Below are 25,418 nucleotides of genomic sequence, written 5' to 3' on the forward strand. Positions count from 1 at the left end.
AAAGTTACTAAGTTATGACATCAATTTGCAGCCATCTGCATATGAAGTATCACAATGACTCACTGTGACAGCAGGCGGATTCATTCTAATGAACAAAACCTACATGTTTTTCAGGGAGATGGAGATTCCGTGGCACTGTTAAACTCAATTTTGGCTCATTTACATAATAACAATAAACAACATAAATGAATGGCAGGAGTTTTTGGGGCTAGAAAAGCAATAACTGGCAGATGTTGCCAAAAAAAACTAATATCTCCATTAGATATTAGTTTTTTACATGTATGTATTCATTTACACTATCATCTGCTGAAGTAATATTGGTTGGGCTTAAAAATTCATATGTCAAAAAGTAATTGACAAAATTACTTCTTCTTTTTTTAGATACTGCCAAAAGTGATTTCAGTTTTTAGTTACTTATTTTTGTAGCAAATTCCGAAAAGTACTTTGGAAAAAAGTGAGAACATATCAGCTCTGTGGAATATCAGTAAATGTGTGGTAGGCTACAGTTTTACAAAAAAAAAGTGGTTGGAAATGTTGAAAATGTCAACAGTGCGGAGACACTTTCTAAAGTTGTGTTGAATGTACTTTGGGCTGCGACAGCTGTGAGTTACACCTGTAACCAAAAAAAAAGAAAACGAAACAGACTTCATGGAGTGTGTGACCCTCCCTACTTGCTGTGTTTCCTGGGCGGATCTTCGTTGCTCCCTGCTCACAGTTCGACTTTAGCAAGCAGTATTTCTGTGGCTGCGCACGTGGAGGCGACAACACTAATGCAGCTGCGGGTCCACGCGCGCTCAGCCCCGCTTTATGACTGCTTTTATCCTGTTGCGTCTCGAGCCCAATGCTACCGGCAGCGGCACGTTTCATGCATTTTTTAGAGCCCTCGCCCGGAAGAAGAAATATTTCGTAAACGAAAAGATTTGCTGAGAATGAGTCCCGCATAACTTCGGCTATTGTTGTTATCTACCCCCTCCTTTTTCCCCTGTCCCGCGCTGTCCAAGTTGAGTCATTGTACATAAGTATGGTAGATAAAGGCCCCTTGTTAACTTCTGCCATTATTTTTTACCTGTCCATTGGGGCAGCAATTTTTCAAGTCCTGGAGGAGCCTAATTGGAAGCTGGCTGCAATGCAGTATAATGACCAGAAGAATAAAATACTGGAGGACTATCCCTGTCTGACCAAGGATGATTTGGACAAAATATTAGAGGTATGGACACGTTCTGAAACTGAATGTAATGTCTACTTTTTGACTTTGTGCAAAACATACTGTAAACCAATCAACCGCTGCATGCCTTTATTGGCAGTCCAAAGTAAAAGTCTAATCTAATAATCTAATCAATGTTGCAATATGGTACTGCTGATGTTATTTTTACTTGTGTTGACACATGAGAGCTTAATGAGTCTCAGCTGATATGTAAGCTTTCTCCAAACACTAAGGCAACTATCTTTTGGTGGGGTCCTTGTGTCCATGCCTAAAGATGATTGTTGGCCTATTTTACCACATGATGCAGTAAATTTGCTGTTTGTAAAGATGCCATACAGTCTGTCTGGAGCAGTGATTGTGATACTGGGTGTGTGGGGGGCCAATCTGTAACATCAGCCATTAAAAGCTGCAGGACATGGTGTTCCATTGACAATTTCTTGTTAAAAAAGGCAATTCCTTAACCAGTAGTAAAGCTGGTGTAATTGACCTCTGGTATTACCATCAGCACTAAATGCACAAGTCAACAGTCCTGTGATTTCACAGGTGTTTGCCTGTGACATGTTGTTTGGTCACTTCCTTGATATGTGGAGGGTTTGTGACCTTGATTCTTTCTGTTGGGTGTTTGAGTATAACAAGAAGATATGATCTTACAATGTCAGGGGGAAATCCTTCACTGAAGAAGAAGAGTGCAGAGAGAAGGCTTGATCTATGTGCTTGCAGTGTAAACAGCAGTGCAACATACCGTCTCAGAGGGATCCTTTTCTGCACTTGTACCACTGACAGTAGTTAGTTTCTGTCAAGACAAGGTAATTGGGCATTATTACAATGCCTAATTTTTTTTGTTGTTTTATTGGGGGGTTGCAAGTATAACCAGAAACATGTCTCAACCTGTCCCCCTTTTTGGGCCCACATCAGTATTAGAGAGATTTACTATCCCACCATCCCCCCTTCTGCTTCCTTCTGCTTTTTGTGTTTGGGGGGAATGAAAAGGGATATGCCCATGAACCTCCCCCCATTTGTAACATCTTTGTAACAACCAAATCCTTGCAGTGACCAAAATCTGTTTTCAGGAAAAAGTATTCAGGAATATTATAGTAAATTATATAGATTTTGGACATTTTCTTTTGGTAGTTGAAAGTGAGCAGCTGAAAGAGCTGTGATTTTGTTGAACTCTGAGCAGCCGCTCAACTGAAACATTTCCTGCTTCTGTGTGCGCTCTCTGTGGGACAAAGGCCATAAAATGTCATCTTTGGGGTTTCAAGGCACTTTCAAAAGATAATAAAAAATCGCATGTTTGACTTTTGAACCCTTTCCCCAGTTACCCAGTGATGTATCTTGTCCTCTTATCATCATTCTAGATGTGTAGTTAACCACTTTCTTCCTCTATTGGTGTCTGTTGGCCAAGACACCTGCTGCAAACGCTTTGGAAACAGTATATTAAAACGGAAAAACATGCACTGTATCGCCCTAAAGTTTCCTTTATCCACTTCATTTGTGTCGGGAGCAGAGATTCTCTAAGGTTTCCATTGTGGAAACTTTGCACAGCTTGTTAACAATTAAAATATAAAAGCAGGCTTAACAAGAGAAGGCGACACTCTTCTTGTAAAAAAAGAAGAAAAAAAAGCAAGTCTTTTCTGTTTTATTAACAAGGAGTTTACTATTAACTATAGGACCCTTGAAGTGGTCACGGTTTACAGATTGGATTTTATGGCCCATCAATGTTGGCTCTTGAGAAGCTGTTATAAAAGTTCAGTGAGGGGGGTGGCTGCATGTTATCTCTACTGCAAATAAGAATTAAACAGTCGAGTGTCCCGGTCGTAGCACGTAGTCTAAGCTGTGTTGTCTGTGTTTCAGCGTTGACCAAAAGAACTGCGGGCATAGACAGGAGAAGAATGCATTATAATTTTGTACTGTATCTACTGTATATTTCAGTCATTGAAGTAGTGCTTGTTTTCATAGCTCCTTCTAATTTTCTCAGTTTTAGTCATCAGTGCTTGCAACCTTACAGCCCCCAAACTTTTAAAAATGTAACAATTATTCATACTCATCTAAAAAACATTAGAATTCCAAATTGTATCTATTCTCTTGGAATAATAGTTGCAGAGATTAAGCTATAGATATGAATGAATGTTTCTTATTGTAACAGTCAGGGTGACGTTAAGGAAAGACCCTTTCACACACAAAACTTGTCATTGGTTATGTAATTTAATAAGCAGCATGTATAGAGTAATTTCATGCTTCAAAAGTAGGGCTGCTTATCATCGACTTAATCTTTTAGTCCATGAAATTTAAAAATATAATGAAGAAATTCACAATTTAGTAAAGCCCACAGTGATGACCTTAGTCAATTTGACCCACCAACTGTCCAAAACCAGTCCAAAAGTTATTCAATTGACTACTGTTTGCTGTCTATGACAAAGAATAATAGCAAATCCTCACATTTGCATTAGTCTTGCATTGGCAGACCCATCTCCACAGCACTGTGTCAGCGCTAGAGCTGTCAATCTTCCTCTTTAACACCATTTGAATTTCATTTATTATTTATTATTCAAATAATATTCACATATTTAATTCTCAAACGCAGCCTGTTACTAACAGGTATCACACTATTGAGGCATATGCATTGTCAAAATACTATAAGCGTGTGGTTGTTGTTACATGTTCTGTCCACTAGAGAGACTTCCAACATTAGCCCTGCCTTGAAGGGGAACTACATCATGGCGCATTGCACTCAAATTTGTTTACATTCATTTTACACTACAAGCATGCATCTACAAACACAAATCCATGGAGAACTGTAATGAAACATATCTAACAAGTGTAGGGAAGCGGCGCTAACGGTGCTCGGTTAGCACAATGACAGCACAGCTGAAACGATTCGTCATGAACTAAGTAACAATGGCGTTAGCTAAGATGCTAACGGCATTAATTACATTAATCTTTGTTGGGAGTTGCACACGTGCATAGCTAGGTAAGATGATATAAGCTAGATAACTCTTTCTCCAACTTTGGTCAGTACAAGGTAGGATTAGCTGGGAGACTTCTTCTAAACAAGGGCCACTTGTGGAATACCCGCAGAACAGGGACATGGAAGTGGTTCTTTTGTAGATTATGGTGAACTAGTGTGTGTTGTAGCAGTGTTTTGCCATTGAGAACGAGCTAGCATGCTAGCGCTAGATGATGTAGCTGCTATTAGCCACCTCGTCTCGGCTAGTGACATAAATAACAGCTCACCCGGAGACTGAAGGCAGAGGACATTCAGAAACCTCTATCTCAGTCAAAACAGCATGGATAGTTTTTTTTTCCAAGTTTGTATGCGTTTGGAAGCATCAGAGACACAAAATAACACCCAAATCCAAGAAAAAGGGATTTATTTTTCATGAAATGGGCACTTTAAAGTCATGTTAAAACTATTTCCCGTCCTCCTTCTGATTTGCAGCCGTGATGTTGTACTAACGTTACTCTGTACGTTAGTTTAGACCTCACAGTGCCTTGTGTTTCTTACTCCTGCTAACTTATTGTTTAATAAACGTGACATGAGTGACACATGTGGGTAGGGCAAGGCGAGAAGAGGAAGATTAGCTACAGTTAGCTGATCGGTATTTGTTCCAACAACCCTAGTCAGCCCTCAATGGTCTAGCTACACCGCCTGCCTATTCTAGGCTAGCGGTAAAAAATGCTCTGACTTGTTTGTATTTCTGTAAACCAATCACAACTAGGGCTGTAATCAACCAAAGAAAATCTTGGTCGACTAAAGTCGTAAAATTTCCAACAAAAAATCGACTGGTTGGGTGTTGGTGGGGGGGGGGGGTGAAAAAATGCAAGATTAAATAACTGTACTGCCCCGCAGTACTTGACCTTTTAGGCTATTTGCAGTATATTAAATCTTTTTTGACCTGGGTGTGTCTGGGGGGGCGCTACCGTAGTTGCAGGTGGGTGCGGCGGTAGTTATAAAATGATTATTAGACTATGAAATATGCCAATTCTGATATGTTCATATAGCCTACTCCAAACAGACAGGGTAACCTAACAGACAGGTTAGCTTACCGTTTTGAGGTTATATGCCATGTTTGTAGTCCAGCTGCGATATGTTGCTTGCAAACTTTGCATTCAACTTTTTCCCGTTATCTATTTTTGTAAAATTATGCCACACTGCCAATGTCTTCAACATAGTGGAGGAGGACTGACTGGAAACTAAACACTCACAATTAAATAAATATTCTGAAAACCACTTAAACAAGGCTTTCTAGTTCTTTCTTCAATCTGTCTCCAGTGGGTCGGGCTAATCCAACAAAAGAGAAAACAGGGGGGTGTTGTGAATACAGACCGTTAACTGTGAAACAGGGATGCTCTGAAAACACCCCAATTGGCAAAGTGCTTTCCAACCATAGATAGTAGCGGTTCATGCTTCCACCTGATGAAATAACACTGCAAAAAAATCGACCAATCAGAATTTTGATCGGACCCGAGATTACAGCCGTAATCACAACCGTTAAGCCCTGGATGCATCACACGTCGGGTATCCAGCTTTATCACGGCAACGTACATCCGATGAACCAGACTAGTGAATGATTGACATATTCGGTTGATAATGACTGAAAGAAATGAATCAGCTATCAAAATATTTGCAGACACATTTTAAATATCTAATATAAAGTTTTTTTGTATTAAAAGTAATGTGATATTAAAAATAAAAAAACATCAAATGAATCTATATTCCTACCATAAACGTTGACATGTCATATCATTGAATATGTAGGGTTTGCCTTTTTTTCTTAGTCTAGAATACTAAGGTCAAGAGTTGACTGTAATGAATCAAAACTGTGACCACTGATGCAAACTTTAAATGTGCCTTTCCTCACTGCAACTTTGGTTCGCACTTGTTGCGTTTTGACTCAGCAGAGGAGTATTTTTTTATTTGATTTAGTTTTTTTGCATGATAGTCTCGTTACACGTGACTCAAAGATTATCTTTGTGCAGACAAATAGGAAGTTTGCAAACACTGCTCAACACACTGCTGTCACATGCATGAAGTGAAACATGAACCCTTATCAGAATGAAAAAGCACAATGAAGAAGCGCTCTGTTTCTGGGGATAGCTGACTTTGTCATGTGCCCAGGGTGCTGTGTAGGGGCCGCTGGCTTGCAATAGCCAAGTCTTTCTTCCCCTTTTTAAAAGGAAGGAAAAAAAGTCATGGAAGGTAGCATTGTATTTTAAATGTTGTGAGCAATGAAGAATGTTATTTGCCTTGTATGCCTAATTTGATTAACTTCAGATCCAGAGGGCTACACGTGCAATATATTGTCACTACAATGTGAGAATTAATTTACGTCAGCAATGATCCTGCAAAGTTTATCAGCCCAACAAAGAAAAATGAGGAATAAATAAAAATGCCATATGTTGTTGATGAAGTACGATTTTCAATCTCATGCAGTAACAACCTTGTTTAAAGCAGCCATTCACTAATCTGTACATCGTGTAATATACTCTGCTCAACAGATAAAAGCTGTAAGAAATCTCTTACTGTCTGTGAATTTTCCAGCTTGCCTTTTTGTGGTTTTACCAAATGTAGAAAAAACTATACAATGGAAATAAGTTGTCTGTACTTTGTGGGCCATAAGTGCATTAATTAGTATCAGTTTATGTACTGTATATTAATTTGTGAAGACAAGATTGGTTTGTGCATTGGAAAAAGTAAATCGTTGGATCTTTTGATTAGTGCGCACAGTAAAATCTCTGCGTTATTTCTCGAACACTTTGTTGGAAACCCATACACTTCTGTATAGGAATTAATGCGTAATGACATGGAGGTGCTTGAGTGACTTCATTGTTAGTAAAGTGGTCAATCCAGCCCAGAAGCGAGCAGCTGTTGTGCTCATGTGCTGGAAGTGGAAAAATACCTAGGAGCTGGAGTGGTATGCATGGGCCAGCTGTCCCGATAACGGTTGGGAGTTTGTCATTGTGGTTTTTACTTTCCTTTTGCTTATCAGTGAGCTAGCGGCAGATGCCTGCATTTTGGCAATATTTTCAGTTCCACAAAAGTTTAAAAATAAATTCTGTAGACTGTGTATGGCACCAAATTGGGATTTTAAAGCCAACTTAATGTATTTGGTATCAATTTTTTATCACGTGTGTGTGTGTGTAATCCTCTAATTAAAAATCTGACTTTAATGAAAGGCAAAGATTGTTTATAGCTTAACCGTTGATTTGTTTCAGTATAACCATATTGTAAAATATTTATGCTTTAAGTAAATTAGTATTGCTAGTTTGTTTCAGTAAATATCATAAACATCCAATTGAAAAAATGCTCTTCAAAGATCTTGCCAAAATGTAAAGGACGGTTCCTTTGATGGTGGCTAGGATTTTCAGTGAGGTGTTTGTTGTATTTTGTGGCTGGACATTTAGGGCAGAGCTGAGTTATTACATAGCTCTGGTGAATACGCCATTCTGATTACGGCATTCTAGTGCCTTTTTATCCCTTTGTAGCGGTAAACTCCGTTAGACACAGTTCAGATCATAGATTCTGGGGAACACTTTTTAATTTGTTGTGTATTTGTTTGTACTTGTACTATGTACTTTTATTTAATGTTAGTAAAAGCAAGAACATCTTGCTGCCATATTGTTATATCTCAATAATGCAGTGTACCAACAACACTTGAGTGAGTCAGTGTTACATCATTAATGAGCGGAGGCAGTATTTTGTTTGGCTTTATTTAATACATTTCCATTTTCAAATGTTCCCACCTGATTTCATTTAAATCAGGAGAGACAAGTAAATGAATTAAAGATGAATGTTTGTTAAAACGGATGATATGTGATTATTATGTCTTGGTAGAAGTTCTTTTGCACTAAGACTACAGGAAGATTTGTAATAGAGGGGCGTCCCTGAGCAGCAGCAGAATACATCCCCCCATAGAGTCCAGACACCGGTGGTGGGGGCTGACGATTCTGATCCAGGTGATAGAGATGACAAATCTGTGGAAGACTGTGGGTGCTTTGCCTTTTGTGACAATTTGCACTGAAATGGCAGCTGAGAGCAACATGAATGCAGAGAAAGAATCCTATTTTAACAGAGGCAACAGCAAAATGATAGGCTAACAATGTAGGTGTGTCCCTGAGCTACTGGATGGATGAGATCAGCTGATGTGACCAGCTGATGAGAACAGCTGATAAGATAATTGACAGGCATTGACATGACAGCAAGGATAAATGAGAATGCAGATGTGTGATAAATAAATCGACAGGCCTAAGCATGCAAAGTAAAGACTTCCTGACTGAACTTATATTATAGCTTCCTTAATCAGGTGTGCCACAAAATGTAATTTTGGTAAAATTTTTAGAGATTTATAAACGCAAACAGTCTTTTAACAAAGATTACGGAGTTATTTTGTGTTTTTTCTTTGTTTGTTTTTTACAAGAACCAACTTTGACATTTACAGAAGAAGAATTGTTTTAGAGAAGCATCTTATGCAAATGATATTTCCTAAGCCCATGATAGGTTTTCCAAAATGGTGTTGGGGTCTACGTAGTTCTTTAAAAAAAAATCATCCAGTCAAGATAATTCATGTGGGTATCATGATGTCCAGTGGTCTAGTGATCAGGCTTGTAAAGAAGTCTTGTCTTTCTCCCCTGATGCTTGTGCCTTTTGACTTGTTCTCAGTGTTATTTGTGACCTAAGGTGACAATGAGTGGACCAGTAGTTGACTTTTTAACCTTTTTATAAGAACCTTGCTCATTGCAATTCCTGTTCAGTCATGTTTCAGTCATCTTTAGTTAGCCTAGTTAGTGCTTTATTAGGACCTTATTTTGTAGATCACAGATAACACAAAGGTAGCAATACAAGGTATTTCCAAAATTGTCATTATCAGTAAACATGTTAACATCTAAAGCCGGCGTTTTAAAGGTTATCTTCCTTATCCTCTATATGATTGATATACAGTGGGTGAAATAAGTGTTGAACACGTCACCATTCTTCTAAGTAAATATATTTCCAAAGGTGTTCTTGACATGGAATTTTCACCAGACGTTGGACAACCCAAGTAATCGATACATACAAAGAAACCAAAACATATAAGTTCAGAAATTAAGTTTTGTGTAATAATGTGAAATGACAGGGAAAGTATTGAACACGCTTACTGATATTTATTTAATACTTTGTGCAAAAGCCTTTGTTGGTAATGAGAGCTTCAAGACACCTCCTGTACTGAGAAACTAGTCACATGCATTGCTCTAGTGGGATTTTGGCCCATTCTTTCACACAGTTTTCAAATCTGGAAGGTTCAGTGAGCATCTTCTATGAATATTGATCTTCAGTTCTTTACATAGATGTTCAATGTGATTTAAGTCAGGTGATTGGCTGGACCGTTCTAGCAGCATTATTATTTTTCTTTGAAACCAATTGAAAGTTTCCTTGGTTGTGTGTTTGGGATGATTGTCTTACTGAAATGTCCACCCTCGTTTCATCTTCATCATCCCGGTAGATGGCAGCAGAGTTTTGTCAAGAATGTCTCAGTAAAATTTGCCCATTCTGACCATTAAGGGGTCCTTTGCACCACCACAATTGGCCATTTGTCTCAACGTGCAGTTAGATAGCGCTTTAATACTTCTTTACTGAAAAATGCACGCAAGCTACGTCCCTGAAGCTGCAGAACCTTGAAGCTGAGTTCACCAGATTAGACTCATTGTTACAAATTTTACTGACCGGTTAGCTTTAGAACAATCATTAGTCAAGAAGGAAATAAACAACATTCTGAAACCGAAATCGGAATTCCTCCTCCATAGAGTAAGACAGCGCTATTACTTTCAGGGCGCTAGACCTAGTCACCTTCTCGCTATGAGATTAAGATCCTGTGATTAATTTGCAGACATTTCAGCTATTAAATCTTCAGATGGTAGCATTAGAACTAACCCTCTTGAAATAAATGAATCCTTTCAGACATTCAATTACAATCTGTTTGAATCTGAGGTTATGTTGGATAAATCTCACTGTAACAGCTAGTTAAATCAGCTTGACTTGCCTCAGTTATCATCAAAGGAATCAGCTAGCTTGGACAAATTCATTTCTATTGAAGACTTAAGGCTGGCTGTACAGAATATGCAAAAAGGAAAATCACCAGGATATGATGGGATTCCCCCTGAATTTAATGCCACTTTTTAGGAACAGTTGGGCCCTTTCCTTCTTGACATGAATAACTTCTCTATTAAAAAGGGGTGAATTCGTAAGGGATGTTAACACAGCCTTGATTTCCTTACTTCTGAAAAAGGATAAGGATCCTAAAGAGTGTTCTAGCTATCGACCTCTGAGCCTGCTTAACGCTGACATAAAATTCTTTGCAAAGCTCCTATCCCGCTGTGTGGAGTCCCATATGTCAAAGTTAGTAAACCCCGACTAAACAGGATTCATAACAATAAGACTAGCAGCAGATCATTTTAGACGCCTTCTTCACATTGTTGATGCTACGGAGGACAGAAACAAAAGCCTTTGACAGACTTGAGTGGCCATTTGTCAGTCTTAGAGGTAATTTTAGAGGTGGTCTTAGATGCGTCTGTCTGTTTTGGTAAAACTTTCATTGGTATGATTAAAGCTTCCTCATGCCGAGTCTTAAACAGACGCACCTCCTCTTTATTTCCAGTCTCTAGATCTTCCCGCCAAGGTTGCCCCTTGAGTCCTGCACTATTTTGCCTCTCTCTAGAGCGGCTGGCTCAAGCCATTTCCAATCAATTATGTTATCACCAATATGTATTCGTAGCACACAGAATCATCTGTTGTAATTTGCGGACAATGTTTTCGTCTTTTTATAAAACCCTTCTCAGTCTCTTCCTCACCTTTTTATTATTATGTTAGGAGTATGGAAGCTTTTCAGGCCTTAAAATTAACTGCTCAAAGTCTACACTACTTCATTTGAATGATTCTGCCCGCAACTCAACCATCTATGCCGACATCCCAATTGTTAAGCAGTTTAAATATTTAGGCATTGAGGTCTTCCCTTGCATGAACCAGATCATTAAACATACCTATTCTATTTCTCTGAACAATGTTTTTAAGGATATGGAAAAATGGATAGGTCCCCCGATGTTGATTAAAGCTTGTATCTCAGTGGTTAAAATGAATGTTTTACCCAGGATCAATTTTGTTAGCTCCATGCTGCCTCTCTCCCCTCCTGCTGGCTATTGGCGTAAATTACAATCAACAGTATCTACATTTATCTGAAAAAGCAAGCGGTTCTGGTACAAATTTTCATCCTAAATTTCCACCTTGATTAATGTTACTGGAACTTTTGACAGCTCGTGTGGGTGGAGCCCCGGGGAAGACTTTGGACACTTGGCATAGCATTGCTAAGTCCTTGAAGGCAATGCTGTAGCCTTTTCTTTAGTTTGCTTGTGTGATTGGTCCCTTGTCTTGTGTATGTGTCTGTTTCCGCATGTTCTGTTTTGTCTCTCCCTCTCGTTTTTCCTCTCTGTGATTTTGTGGCCGTGGGACGCGTTCCTATGTCCCAGTGTGTCGTTTGTGACTGTTGTGAATGTTATGTTTACTTTTTTTTTTGATTATAAAAATGTTATTACAAAAAAACCAGTACCATCATTATGTTTTGAAACAATTATGTTGCAAATGTCTTGACAGCTCTTTGCTTTTACCCATCATGAGATGTGTCTTGTGTGACATCTTGTCTCATGAGACCTTTTTGTAGGCCATCAAATGGAACTGAACCAGCTGATATTAATTTGCACTGACAGGGCTCTGGATTGTTTTTTAACTTCCATGCCTTGTTTCACCTCCCCCTCTTCATATGTTTAATACTTTTTCCCTGTGTCATTTAACATTATTACACATAATAATACTTACAATACTTATTTCACCTGCTGTACATTGAGGGCATGGTGCTCACACCAATGTTTTAGCTTACACTCTGCCCTTAGTGAATTCCTGTGAATCAGCGTTTTGTACAAAATCTTCAGCACTTTTTACAGCAGACGGACTGTGAACATGTATCCTCATTAGGCTAGTATAATAAAACACACACACACACATACCCCAACTCACAAACATGACATCTGTCACTTTTTCATAGCAAACAAACCTCAAACTGTTACGGTCCTAGCTGGTGGGGTACAATTTAATATTGGCTGGAACAGAGGAATAATGAATGGTTGTTTTGAGGGTTTTACAAAAAGTCTGTCATTAAAATTTCATGAATTTAAAGTATTCTTTAATGATATTAACTTTTTCTCATCACTTTCCATAGTAAACGCCAGGAATGTTGATGGAAGTGGGGGGTTTTAGGTGTTTTTGGATCTCTGCGCCCAAGAACTACTAAAAACTAAAAAGAATTTGGGGGACTGTTATTGCCACTCTTCATTCTAACCCCCAATCGGTCGTCAGACACCACCTACCAAGAGCCTGGGTCTGTCCGAGGTTCCTTTCCAAAGGGGAGTTTTTCCTTGCCAATGTCGCACTGTTGCTTGCTCTGGAGGAAACTACTAGAACTGTTGGGACTTTGTAAATTCTGGAGTATGGTCTAGACCTGCTCTATCTTCAAAGTGTCTTGAGATAACTCAAGTTATGAATTGATAATATAAATAAAATTGAATTGAATGTAGCAGTGCTAGGGCTGTGCTTCCACCCAATATAGTCCCAAGTCAATATTTGCGTAGAAAATTGTTAAGTCTTACTCTGCATAGCACCAGACTAAAACAATGCATGCACTGAGACAAATCTACGGCTTTGGGGAGACTGTGATAAGACCTTTTTCAACAAACGGTGGCGTATTACTTTTAAAGCAAAATATGTGTCAACCATTCTGAATGAAGTCTTGTGGTGCTGCAAAGACTTCCAAGCCTTCAAATTGTATCATACAGAATGAAGAACATATCGTTTTGTACAGATCCTCTTAAAAATTAGACTATAAATCATTTTCAGTTTTTAGATTTACATTTTTTTCTATGAAAATGAGGAATTATACAAAAATGATAATTCGCTCCAATATCAATCAAAACAGAATCATATCGCAATCACAATATCAGTCAAAATATTCGCAATTATATAATTTCCTCATATTGGGCAGCCCTAATTAAATGTAGCTTCTACACCAATTGTTGCGTAAATACAGCCCAACAATTTTTTTTTTTTAATTAGGTCAACAGGGATATGCAGTTGTGGAATATCAAAGGTTTCTGTAATCAGTTTAAGCAACTAAGATTTTAGCCTGAACATGGCCCATAATATAATGCATGCATGCATGCATATAAATGTAACCAGTTATTACAGATGCTGTGGGCTCAAGCGGACTGTCAAATGTAAAAGGGCATGAAGGAGGCTTTAATTTCTAGTCATGGTTCAAACACAAACTCGGTCATCGCTGCTGTTGCCCTAAAGCCCTATGGAGAAACTCTGTTGTTTCAGCAGACAAAAGAATGGCCTCCCCTTGTGCTGGTAATTACAGAGTAGAACTGTCCCAGACCGGTTATTATTTTAAAAAAAAACAAGCATCTTCCACAGCTTTAGGGCTTATATGAATTTAGCTAACCCTTGCATATTTTCCCGCTAAAAGCACATTTGGAAAAAGTAGAACATTGCTGTGGGGGGGGTAGAGCATTGTCCCACCACACATGGCTCATGGCTGGGTGTTTGTTAATACCCCACAGGGGGGATCTAGTTTCTATAGTCTGTTAAGCACACATGCGGTTGGGAATGATTGATTAAGCATTTTCTTTCTCCTTTCGATGTCAACACTGAAAGTTCCTTGCAAGATTGATCTGATCTATCCCATGATCGAGGACTTAGACTTATCTTTATTGATCCTTTTGGGATGAGTCCAGCAAGGAAATTGTATTTCCAGCTGCAGACTTCAGCAGCTTACAAAAGACTTGTACAGAAAATAGAAAGCAAAGGTGGTTAAATTTATCGTAAATTTTGCTGAATGTTCTTCCTTTTCAGCCAGATGTCCCTTACTTTCCGCTTTCTTTGTGTTGGCATGGCTCCTGTTAATTTATGAAGATTATGGTTAACTGCTCCTCAGATCTCTGCAGGGTAAATCCAGACAGCTAGCTAGACTGTCCATTTCTAACTAAAACAACGTTTGAACGTGTGTGTTTCACCAACTCAAGTTCCTTCCCAAGGCTTTCTTTCAGGAGCACAGTCATAGCGTCCTGCCCTTAGCGCCGCCCAAGAAGATTGTTGAATATTGTTGAAATGCCAATAAACGAGCAAATTTTTCTCCCATCCCTGAATGATGATGAATTCAAGTCTTATGTTCTCAATTGTGTTTTTTCTTTGTCCTTAGGCGGTGTCTGATGCTGCAGGCCAAGGGATCACTATAACTGGCAGCAAGACCTTCAACAACTGGAACTGGCCAAATGCTGTTATTTTTGCCGCTACTGTTATCACCACAATCGGTAATTACTTTTCTAGAGTCAACTGTGACAGATCCAGTTCTGATGAGGGGGGGGGGGGGGGGGGCTTTTTTTGTCAGGGTTTAATGTTTAAGAGAGAATGAGATAGTAATGTTACAGTCAAGCAGACTTTTAAAACTATTTTGCTTTGTTCCATTGGGACAAACTGAAATACAGTCAACTGCTGGATGTTTTAAATCATATAAAGTGTTTACAAATCAAATGTACGGGCCATCTTATACATACTGTATACAAACTGTATAAGATGGCATTGGATTAAGACAGACCGTATTGGGGACTTATTTTTATTATTTTTTTATTCCCTTGTCCTCTTGTAAAGCCATGCTAAAAAGACGTAAATATGTGTACATGGTTTGTACTTCCTTACCGTAACCACTCACTTTTAATTTTTTTAAGGATATGGGAACATTGCCCCTAAAACGCCAGCAGGCCGTGTATTCTGCATCCTTTACGGTCTATTTGGTGTGCCTTTATGTCTTACCTGGATCAGTGAGCTCGGAAAGTTCTTTGGTGGCAGGGCCAAGCACTTGGGCCAGTATCTAACCAAGAAAGGATTTTCACTGGTAGGTTGATATAAGCTATTATTCCACTTCTGGAAGAAGTACTTGCATCTCTCTGTGGCACACAAAACCTGCACCTGAAGTAATGTTTGTTTTCTGTTTGTTTTTCAGAGAAAGGCTCAATTTACCTGCACAGCTATATTTCTTCTCTGGGGTGTGCTGGTCCATTTAGTCCTTCCACCTTTTGTATTTATGTCCCAAGAGGGTTGGACATATATTGAAGGCTTGTACTTCTCATTTGTCACCTTGACCACAATTGGTTTTGGGGACTTGGTTGCAGGTAAGCTGAGAAATAAAGTAGAAATAAACAAACCACAATATTTTGATTGAATCAATCAAATTAAACCAGGTTGGAATTTTTTAATGACCCTTTGATTATTTTCTTTGTCCTTGCAGGTGTGGAACCAAATAAAGAATACCCAACTCTGTACCGTTACTTTGTGGAAGTCTGGATTTATCTGGGGTTGGCCTGGCTTTCTTTGTTTTTCAACTGGAAAGTGCGGATGGTGATTGAGGCCCATAAGGCACTGAAGAAACGGCGCAAGCTGCGCAAGCTATCTCTTGATGAGCTCCGGCTCTACAAAGAGACTCACAAAGCAGCCCTTCGTTTGCCACCCACTCCTAATGACGTCAACATCTTCAGCTTCCTGTCCAAGAAGCAGGAAGGCTACAATGACTTGATTAAGCAGATTGGCACAAAAAAACATGGCGGAAGCAACAGCAATAGTGCCAAAACCATTAATAACTCCAAAGAGATTGGTCGTTCCAAGAGTTGCAATGACGCTCCCCTTTTTAATGGTCAGACCATTCTTAGTCTGGACCACTCACCACGCCAAAAGAGACGCTATAGTTTCAGTGACCGTGTCACTGTTGCTTTTTCAAAGTCTAAGAACTACCTCCTAGGCTCAGACAGCGGTTTGCTGCTAACAGAGGACCAAGTAGAGGGTGACCTAGATCTTGACCAGGGCCAAATGTATGAGAACCAGCTTGACAAAGACGTTGTCCTAGAGAATGGAGGGCTGGAAGATTATGGAGCAGGTAGTCGAAGGACATGGGACTCTAAAGAGTACCATCCCCTAACATTTCAAAATGCAAACATTACTTTTATTGACGAGGAGAACTTTCTTAGCAATAACTTGGAAGAGGAGGAGGATGATGAAGATGATGATTCTAAAGCAAAACTATCAATTACTACATGTGATGAAAACATTGAAACAAACTCCAAGGAGGAGCTGAGTTCTGACTCTGAAGGGTCTGTGTTCACTAGTGACGGTTCAGAACACAGCCACTCCTATGAGAAACTTGTAGAGGAATATGCAAAAGAAGAAAATACAGAATGTTAAGATATCAGAACCTTAACTATGCAAAGTTGTCACATCTGCGTGGTCCTCTGTTGTTTTTAGTTCATGGTTGGCATTGAAGTACATGTTTTATAATGTGAATTGTTTGAATGAACATCAGAAGTCCCATTGCACTTTTGGGGGTCTGATAATGGAAGACTGCAAAACCAAAATCAATTTCAAATGATTGCTCTGTTCATAGCTGATAAATGCAATCCTTTTATATTTGAGAGGTGAACTATCTAGAAACTCTAGAAACATCTTCATGAAAATAGACTACAGAGCATGGCCTATAACCCCGTGAGTATTTAACATCTGCTCTATTTATATCTTTGTATATGGTTTGTGAAATTATATGCCACACATTTATTGTATTGTCGAAACTAAAAACTATTTACCATGAGTGCATTTTTTTCTACTCGTAGGCTGGTAAGAAGTTATATGTGGAAATGTATTTGATCTCCATAGTTTTTCTATGCATATTCACCATATTGGTGTTTCTATAATATTTATTAAAATGAAGGATAGTAGCTTTTATTCTATGGCTACGTGGGTTTATGTCTCCCATTGCACAATTCCACCAACTGAGGACAGTTCACAGTCCATTTCTGTGCAGACTGTATTGTTTAAAACCTGAGCCAAACATTTATCCTTTAAGAAAATGAAAGTCGTTAAGGGCCAAATCTGCTCCTCTTTTCTTATTTCACTTGTTTTTTTATGTGAAGTCCTTAACTTGTTGTGTCTGAGATTTGTTTTAGTTTAACTGAAAGCAATGTAATTGTGACTGCACTAGAGGTTATCAGCGATGCATAGCCACATCTGGATGTCTAGAACCAGCTGAGAGTAAACTTGAAATGCTTAATTTTATGAACAGAGAAGCGTTTGGAACAAATTTTAATATCCTGTGAGAGAGTCAGTCTAAACTAAGATTTGTTTGCCTTTTTTTTTATCCTCCCATTGTGACTTACAATAGATGTCTCTCAGAATACCCTCAAATTGTTTGAGTAGACATGTCTATTGTTTTGCTTCTGACAGCATGTCAAATTCAAAAAATGTCCATTCTGTGGCTTCTGGCAGCGCATAATGAGAAAACTTTTACATCTACAGTATTCTCACTTTTTGTGTCTTTACTACCCTTTTACTTCATTATGTTTGCCATGTAAATATTGGCTAAAAGCCCATCATTAGACTCAAACAGCACTGCTCAGGACATGGCCTTGCCGCACATGTTTGCCTTTGGGGGCTCGCACTGGCATGAAAGACTGAAGTACCGCTTATGACAGACATTCAAGGTTAGCTTGTAACGGATCAATGCTCTCTTAACACGTTTCAGCTATGAGATGTAGAGCTAACATTATTGGTGCTCGGTTGTTCCCTCTTGTTTCATATGAACACAAAACTGTAAACTCGAGGGACCAAAATATAATATCTAGTGCTTCTCACAGTCTCGCTTTTAAAAGGGCCCTTTTTTACCCTGATTACCCGCTGCCTTTTGCACACATTAACTTGCACAAAAAAAAACTTGAAATAATGTTACGGTGAATAGTAAGATGGCAGTGTCAGATAGAGCTACTTTGAATTTAGAACTCCTTTAATAATGGATAATATACTGTAAATATAGTCCAATATTTGTAGCTCTTTCTGTGAACACATGGACCACACCCTCTGTACTACTAACTCTGCCATACATATGACTGCTATCAGGTGAAAATGCCTTCAATCCACTGCAAAGCAGAGGATTTACAGCGCAATGTAACACCTATTGAATGTTCTTATGGTTCACTGAAAATATTACATCTCTCTCTCTCTCTCTCTCTCTCTCTCTCTCTCTCTCTCTCTCTCTCTCTCTCTCTCTCTCTCTCTCTCTCTCTCTCTCTCTCTCTCTCTCTCTCTCTCTCTCCCCCTTAATGTGGTAGTTCAGCGTTGTTCTGCAGCCATGGTACTTGTCCGGACTGATTTTTAAGCTTGTCTCTAAATTATTGACCAAGAACAGGATAGGCTGGTTTAACCCATTTACCCAAGTTTTTCTCTTAATGTTGTTTCATTTTTTAATACTCCAGTAAAATTGTGTTTAGGCATCTTTTTTATGATTAAATTATTCATGTTCAAACATTAGCATGTGCATTCCAAACAATATGTATATTTCATGTAAATAAAGGTTTAATACAACTTTGTCTTTTGTGATCATTACATTAAAGGGGCACTCCAATGATTTTACAGCTGTAGTTCAGTTATAGCCTTGATCATACTTAAGTACATCCGCAGACTTGCATATAGCAGTCGTGCTTCTATACAACAGTGTGGGGGCTGCATATACAGACGTTCTGTATATGCACACTAGATCCACGTGATGCTGACCTGACGGCAAGAAGAGCATCTTTGTATTTGTCTGAACATGGAAAAAGAAAATACATAGGACCAAGGATGGTGAATAGTGCACAGGTCTGTATGATCTAGACATGTTTATGTATTACTTCACTCAGGCTTCTCCTTTAGTATTAAACAAGTGTTCTAGGATCTTGTTGCACAGTCAAATCTGTATTACCCAGTTTTACTTTCAGTAACCGGATTATAGTAAATTCAAAATGCAAGTGTACCATAATAGACACACTTTCACAACACATGTAGACTCAAGTAAACAGTCCTCATTCAGTGTCAAGTTCTTGTACAAAATTTGCATGGTGTATTAAAGTAACTCTATGTAACTTTTAAATGTCTGAAACTGTCTAGTTTCAACCATGACCTGTAACAGCAAACAAAAATAACAGTGAAAAGAAGGCTATTTATAGTTTTAAATTAATGCCTTTGCCCAGGTCCGATTTTTACCTGCAAGTCACAAAAGATCAATTATTCTGATAGGTCATAGATTTCGGTTTAAAACCAGAAAAGCATATGTTAGTGAGTGTGCAGGTAAAAGGTAGCAGGACATGTCTTTATGTAGGCCTAATTGTGTATACATTTTTATTTTAGAAGTTATCTGTTGTAGTTATGGCTGATTCTGGGGCAGGGCCACCCAGAAAAAAAAAGAAATTAAACGAAGAACAACTAAAAGCTAAAAAGGAGTGTAACGGACAAAAACCCGAGACAATCTTGTTTGGTCTTTCACAATATGGAGACAATTAGGGGATTGTAAATGATTCGAAACTGACCCCCAGTTGACCCTCGGGTATGTAATATGTCTTTTTCCTTCATAAAATAACTTTACAATGCGAGAAGTGGTTGTGCGTCAGTAGCCAACATCAAATTACGCCCCCTCCCTTCCATAAAGCACACTGTTTTATTTCTTTTTTTTGTCCATGTTTGTGTTAGCCTACTATTTTCTTTTTGTCCTACTGTAGTTGTATAAAGCGTTTCATGGAAGGAGCAATGTAAATTTAAGTTGCTGTCATTAAAATATCTAATTGCGATTGTTCTGACTGATATTGCCATTGCAATGTGATTCACGATATTGGAGGGACTGATCGATTTTGTAACATTATTCTCATTTTCATTGAAGAATATTAAAACAATTATATTGTGATTTTTGCGAGCATCTGTATCAAATAAAGATGCTTTCTTCAGTCTGTAGGATAGGATTTGTAGGCCGGGACGTTTCTGCAGCACTTCTGTAGTAAATTCATAATGGTTTAACAAATATTGCGCCCCTCACCCACCGCGATTTGGATATTGCCCTATTCCACATTGCAATTTTGATAACAACTGCAATTTATGGTGCCGCACTAGTTGGTTGCTACAACAAAATCTTGCTAATGCTATAGCTTGTGACACAGTGACGGTGATACCTGGTTTAGCTCACAAGACATCCCAAGTAGGCTAAGTTGCCTAAAGCACTTGAAATGCAACAATGCATCTGTAACTTATTCTCTTATTGTAAATGAATGATTTTCTGTCTGAGTAGAACATTCATCGCAAATATATAACATCCTGGTAACTCTAACAAAGTAATATGGGTAATGATACTAATGGGTAATAAAACATCGTAAAGAAAAGACCTTTACGACATCTAATGTGGTAAAAAGACTGGCACTTTTGTCAAAGTTGCCACTACAATTAACAGAAACTGAAAGTTACAAATAGCCACTTTTTACCACAGAGACACCTGACTTTTCTCATTATGCACAAACACTTCAAGGTCATGCTTTCAGACAAGTGAACAACAAAGTGAGCAGAACTCAAAAGATGTGCAAACCAAGCCATAATAACAACGCTGAACAGCCAAAAATGAGTAATATCCTGCACAAAAAAGGGGACATTTTTGCACAGTATCATGTGTTGGTTTATGTTGTCAGTTAATGATTGGAACGTGGATGAACTTTAAGTAGTCAATGGAGCCAGGCTATTGACATATCCTGATGTGCCAAAAAGACATAAGATTAGCATGTCAATAACAGTCAGTTGTGGTTGCCACAGGCTAAAAGTGAATTCCTGAATGGATTTAGCAGAAAAACCTTTCTAGGTTCCACCCTGAGTGACACATTTATCTCTGTCAACATTAACGTTTTACATGCATGGAGAAAAAAATATGAGATGGGACAGCAACACGGTGATCTTTTGTATAACTTTCTGAAATGCCCACATGATGTTTTGCTTCTCATGCAACTTTACAGTTTAAGAATCTGCAATGGAGACATATTTCCTTGTACTTCCACCATCAATGTTTCACTAGAATGGGTGGTGTTAGAGAACCTTCGCCCTTATAAATGTTAACTTAACTGATGATGGTTACTGAACCAAACTAAAGAAAGGGCTCACTGTGAAAATGTGCTGAGCCTGATGGAAACCAGAATGCATCCTGTTACAGTGGGATTCCAGGCACAACATAAATCAACCATCTTTCTTGTGTTCAAGTTCCTCATTCTGAAGTGTGATGCAGTGCATACAGATAGATGACCATAGATACTGAGGCCATTGTTATTTAGTTTCCAAGAGTTAACAGGTACTTTTGTGTTCTGTTATTACAGCCAGACAGTGATGAGATGACCAGGAAGGATGGTGAGAGGTGCACAAAAGGTCATGGTCAGCATTTTAACCTGTAAGAAACAATTAAATAAATCAGTATTTAAATGAGTAGGACAGATATTATGCTTGCCCTGCAAGGATCAGTTCTAGGACTAACATGAGGTCAAATCAATGAAAGCGTACGGGGTACAATTCCAATGAAATGTAACCCTTTGAATTTGTGCATTAATAATATAAAAAAATAAAATGTACTAAATACTAAATAAAATATTAAATAAGCACAATGTGGGGGGGGGGGGGGGGGGGGGGGGGGGGGGGGGGGGGGGGGAACCACACATCGTCACCCTCTCTCATGATCCTTGTGGCCTGAGGCTAGAAGCTCCTCCTTAGCCTCTCAGTGCTGGCCTGGTGTTCTGGTGCTTTTAATCCTCCTCAACAGGGAGAAAAGGCAGTTACCTGGGTAGTTTGGATCTTTAATGATTCTCTGAGCCTTTATTTTCTTGCAGCGCCCTCAGGTAAAATTCCTTAAGACAGGGTATAGCACCGCCCATGGTATGTTCAGCCAAACAAACCACTCTCTGAGACACCTTCCAGGCCTGCTCGGTACTGTTTCCATACCAGGCAGTGACTCTCCATGATGCAGGAGTAGAAATTGCTCTGTATTTAAGGGGATACCCGCAACTTCCTCAGGCGTCTGAGCTGAAACTGTCTCTGCCTTGCCTTTCTCACCACTGAGTCAGTACTGTATGCAGCGCCCAGGTCAACAGAGCGTGTTTGGACCAGGGGGCATGTAAAGCAAGTCTCGTCATCAAAAACACATCACCAAATTGCAATTTTGGAGATGCCTCAAGACAGGGAAAATTGGCATTTGGCCTTTGACTAGTCTCATTCACTCTTTGTGATAGCACTCAAAGGGATGATTCAGAACCAGTGTTAACTGTTAGTTAACTTAAAACAGACAGCAACAGTATACTTGGTTGATGGTTGTGAATCCCCTAATGCTCATTAGGCAGCAACCTAAAATTTTACACATCAGCAGTGATAATTTTGTACGGTTGGGAATTTTAAAAACGAGATTAGATGTGGAGAGCAGATGAGGAGACGGTTGCTCATTTGACATAATATGCCTTCTTTCAGTTTGTAGACGTCTTCCATACTGATGGGATCCATAAACATGCACCAAAACCACACTAAACGATAAAAACCTTGCAGTAAAATTAAGCAGGAACTGGCTACACATTGTTATGGAACACCTAGAAACTTTTACAGCAGAGTTCAGAGAACAGATTGTATTTGTCATAAAAGAATTATCACATGACAGTTTGATCTTTGGTTCTATATTACTGTCTTAACTGTCTTAAAGCTATTCATGAGAACTGGGTTCCACACATAATACATGTTAAACATCGGCATACGCTGATTGCAACACATAAAAAATAATCACATTTCTGAGCAAAAGTAGAACTTTTTCCAGGCAAGCTTTCAGTTTCAATGAATCACAGAATGGAGTTTGGGGAAGTCCCCTTAGACCTTGTTTCAGTTTTATGGCATGCACCTATAATCATATAATGTACTCTTCCTAGCAGCCGTGTTACCTACCACCTATTTATATAAGAAAAGTAGGATCAATCAACAATGTGTACATGTAAGAATGCAAAAGGACTATGATTTCCACCAGATGTAAAAAAGCAGAGCAGAAAATGAACCCTTTGTGCGATGAGCTGCTGAAATTTTACACATGTATGTTGAGTGTCATAACGTAACCAGCCACCATGGGCCATATTAAACTAATTATTTAGTTCTTTTATAGTCAAAACTATTTGTACTGTGTTTACATTTTTCGTTTATCTGATACTAAATGTATCCCACTCAACATCTAATTCAAGTGTAAGACAAGAAACCTAATATTACACGCTGGTCACTCAGAGACTTGTAGGTTTTCTGACTGCGTAGGCATATGTTGGAAAGTTGCGTTATGCAAGGAGTGCTGAAACCAGCCAGTCTTTCACACTGCACTACTTCCTTCAAAATTTGTGTTTCCCAGATGTAGAGTATACTTGTGAAGAGATTACAACAAGGCAGCGTTCAAAGCTGGTTGGCAAACACACTTTAAGTTATATAATACACCTCAACCAAAACGCTTTAATATAGGCTGTTCCTAGTTCCTAATTTAATTTATTTTAATTTTCCTAAATGACCTCAATGGTGTCGTGTGACGTAGACAGAACTCCGTTGTTTCCTTGAATAGCAACGTAAACAAGTCCTCACAGTGCCCAAGGTCTGATATAGTGTCCAAATGAATCAATACCATCTCTCTTTGTGTATCAACAACACGTCAATCCTGAGACAGAATGATGACAGTTACTTCCTTGTCGACAGAGGAAGAGGGGGAACCAGATGGAGGGTTGTTTCTGTGGAGTGTAAAACAGCCAACACAACAACAGCTCAATAGGCAATGGCACAGGACCTCTCTGACACCCAATTGTTTCCTGAGTTTCTGTGTCCGGCCTTCCGGACCGGAAACTTTTGGGCACTCCCCCAGAGAGGAGTTTGTATTTGTGTGTTTATGTGTGCAAATGCTGCACTGTATGTTTGTGTTTGGGTTGTGGATGTGAGAGCTAGGTGGGATTCTTAGTACGGACGCAGGAAGTACATTGGCAAAATGCCCATTGCTTTTTAAAGAGCGTAAGAAAGGATGGGAAAGAAAGACACTGAGCAGCGTTGAACAATGCCAATAACAGCTGGTCATGTTGACCACAGGCAACCACTACAGAGGAAAGGATGTAGTAACCTTGACCTCTGAGCCCACGAGACTCCACCAATGTGATAATCTATGCGGGGTCAACTGAGTCCAACAGTCACAAACTACTTTGAAAGAAGTGAATGTGTTAGCCCTGGGAACATTCACACTGAACCTTTAAGTTCACCTCTAGTATCTAGGGAAATACGATGGTGTAAATATAAAGGCCATGACCTGTTTACTGTAGCCAGTAAGTAGGATCAATTCAAAAACAAATCTGACCTTAAACACCTTCTGGTGGCAATGTGTGTTTTGTTGTATATTGGAGTATGCTATTATGTTATTGGTGTGGATAATGGACCAAACTTGGTAATATAGCCAAAATGTTCCAGCAACTACATTATTAGCTATTGTATAAAAAACATTGGTGATAATTGCCAGGTTTTTATGTGATCCTAGAAACTAATAAGCGCAGGCCTTCTTGCTTGGGTAAAAGAAGGCCATTTCTTTTACCTGATGTTCAATATCTTTCTTGCTTTATGATGAGTCATGGACTGAGAACATTAAAGTTGTCACATTTGGTTCAAACAAACCAAAAACAAAGCAACCACAATGCTCAAAACACAACAATAAGCAAACGCCGGGGGAAATAGGCCTACCACAAATTGATATTCAGTAATGTACAGTATATAACTTTTCAAAGAACAAGATTTGTAGGTTAATCAGGTAACCCTCTTTCTGGTTGATCCATCCTACTTCCTTAACCTACATTATCCATGCAGTATACCCTAAATAAACGTGTGTTAAAGCAATGGATAAACAATATGTAAATGAGATATAAACACACGTCACATTTCTCTCTACTGAGTTTGAAGTTGACTTGGCAGTAAGCCACAAGCTTACTGCACATGCCTTTGAAAAACTGCACAAACTAGAATGGAAAAACGTAACATAATATCCTAGTACGTATAGCCTGCAGCACACTAAAGTCAAGCGGGGGGTATGCATAGACAGAATAGGAAATAAAGGCTATATGTTCCTGGAGGAGGAGGTAGATGCCAAAGATACACACGCGATAGTGCCCTCTGGTGAAAAAGACACACCAATACATTTTTTCAAATACCAACAAATAATATTGTAGGTTTCGGATTTCGAATGTATCTACTGACTATACACATAGCTGTATAATTCTGGCCTATAATTTT

At 38.9% G+C, this 25,418-nt stretch overlaps 1 protein-coding gene across 1 annotated transcript; it reads left to right on the top strand.

Annotated features, from left to right (window-relative positions):
• The first annotated feature begins 713 nt into the window (after positions 1–713).
• On the top strand, positions 714–17,051 carry kcnk5a (potassium channel, subfamily K, member 5a). The gene is made up of 5 exons (XM_034858632.1): positions 714–1,207; positions 14,485–14,596; positions 15,011–15,177; positions 15,286–15,454; positions 15,571–17,051. The coding sequence occupies exons 1-5, from the start codon at positions 1,022–1,024 to the stop codon at positions 16,515–16,517; spliced, it is 1,581 nt and encodes a 526-aa protein (XP_034714523.1). The 5' UTR covers positions 714–1,021; the 3' UTR covers positions 16,518–17,051.
• Positions 17,052–25,418: the final 8,367 nt, after the last annotated feature.

This window comes from Etheostoma cragini, chromosome 20 (assembly GCF_013103735.1).
Source record: "Etheostoma cragini isolate CJK2018 chromosome 20, CSU_Ecrag_1.0, whole genome shotgun sequence".
Taxonomy (NCBI): domain Eukaryota; kingdom Metazoa; phylum Chordata; class Actinopteri; order Perciformes; family Percidae; genus Etheostoma; species Etheostoma cragini.

Excerpts from the sequence above, each read along its gene's own strand:
- kcnk5a (XM_034858632.1), top strand. The coding sequence starts at position 1,022 with ATGGTAGATAAAGGCCCCTTGTTAACTTCTGCCATTATTTTTTACCTG. Across the intron at positions 14,597-15,010 it reads TACTGTTATCACCACAATCG|GATATGGGAACATTGCCCCT; the intron begins GTAATTACTTTT and ends AATTTTTTTAAG. Across the intron at positions 15,178-15,285 it reads CCAAGAAAGGATTTTCACTG|AGAAAGGCTCAATTTACCTG; the intron begins GTAGGTTGATAT and ends TTTGTTTTTCAG.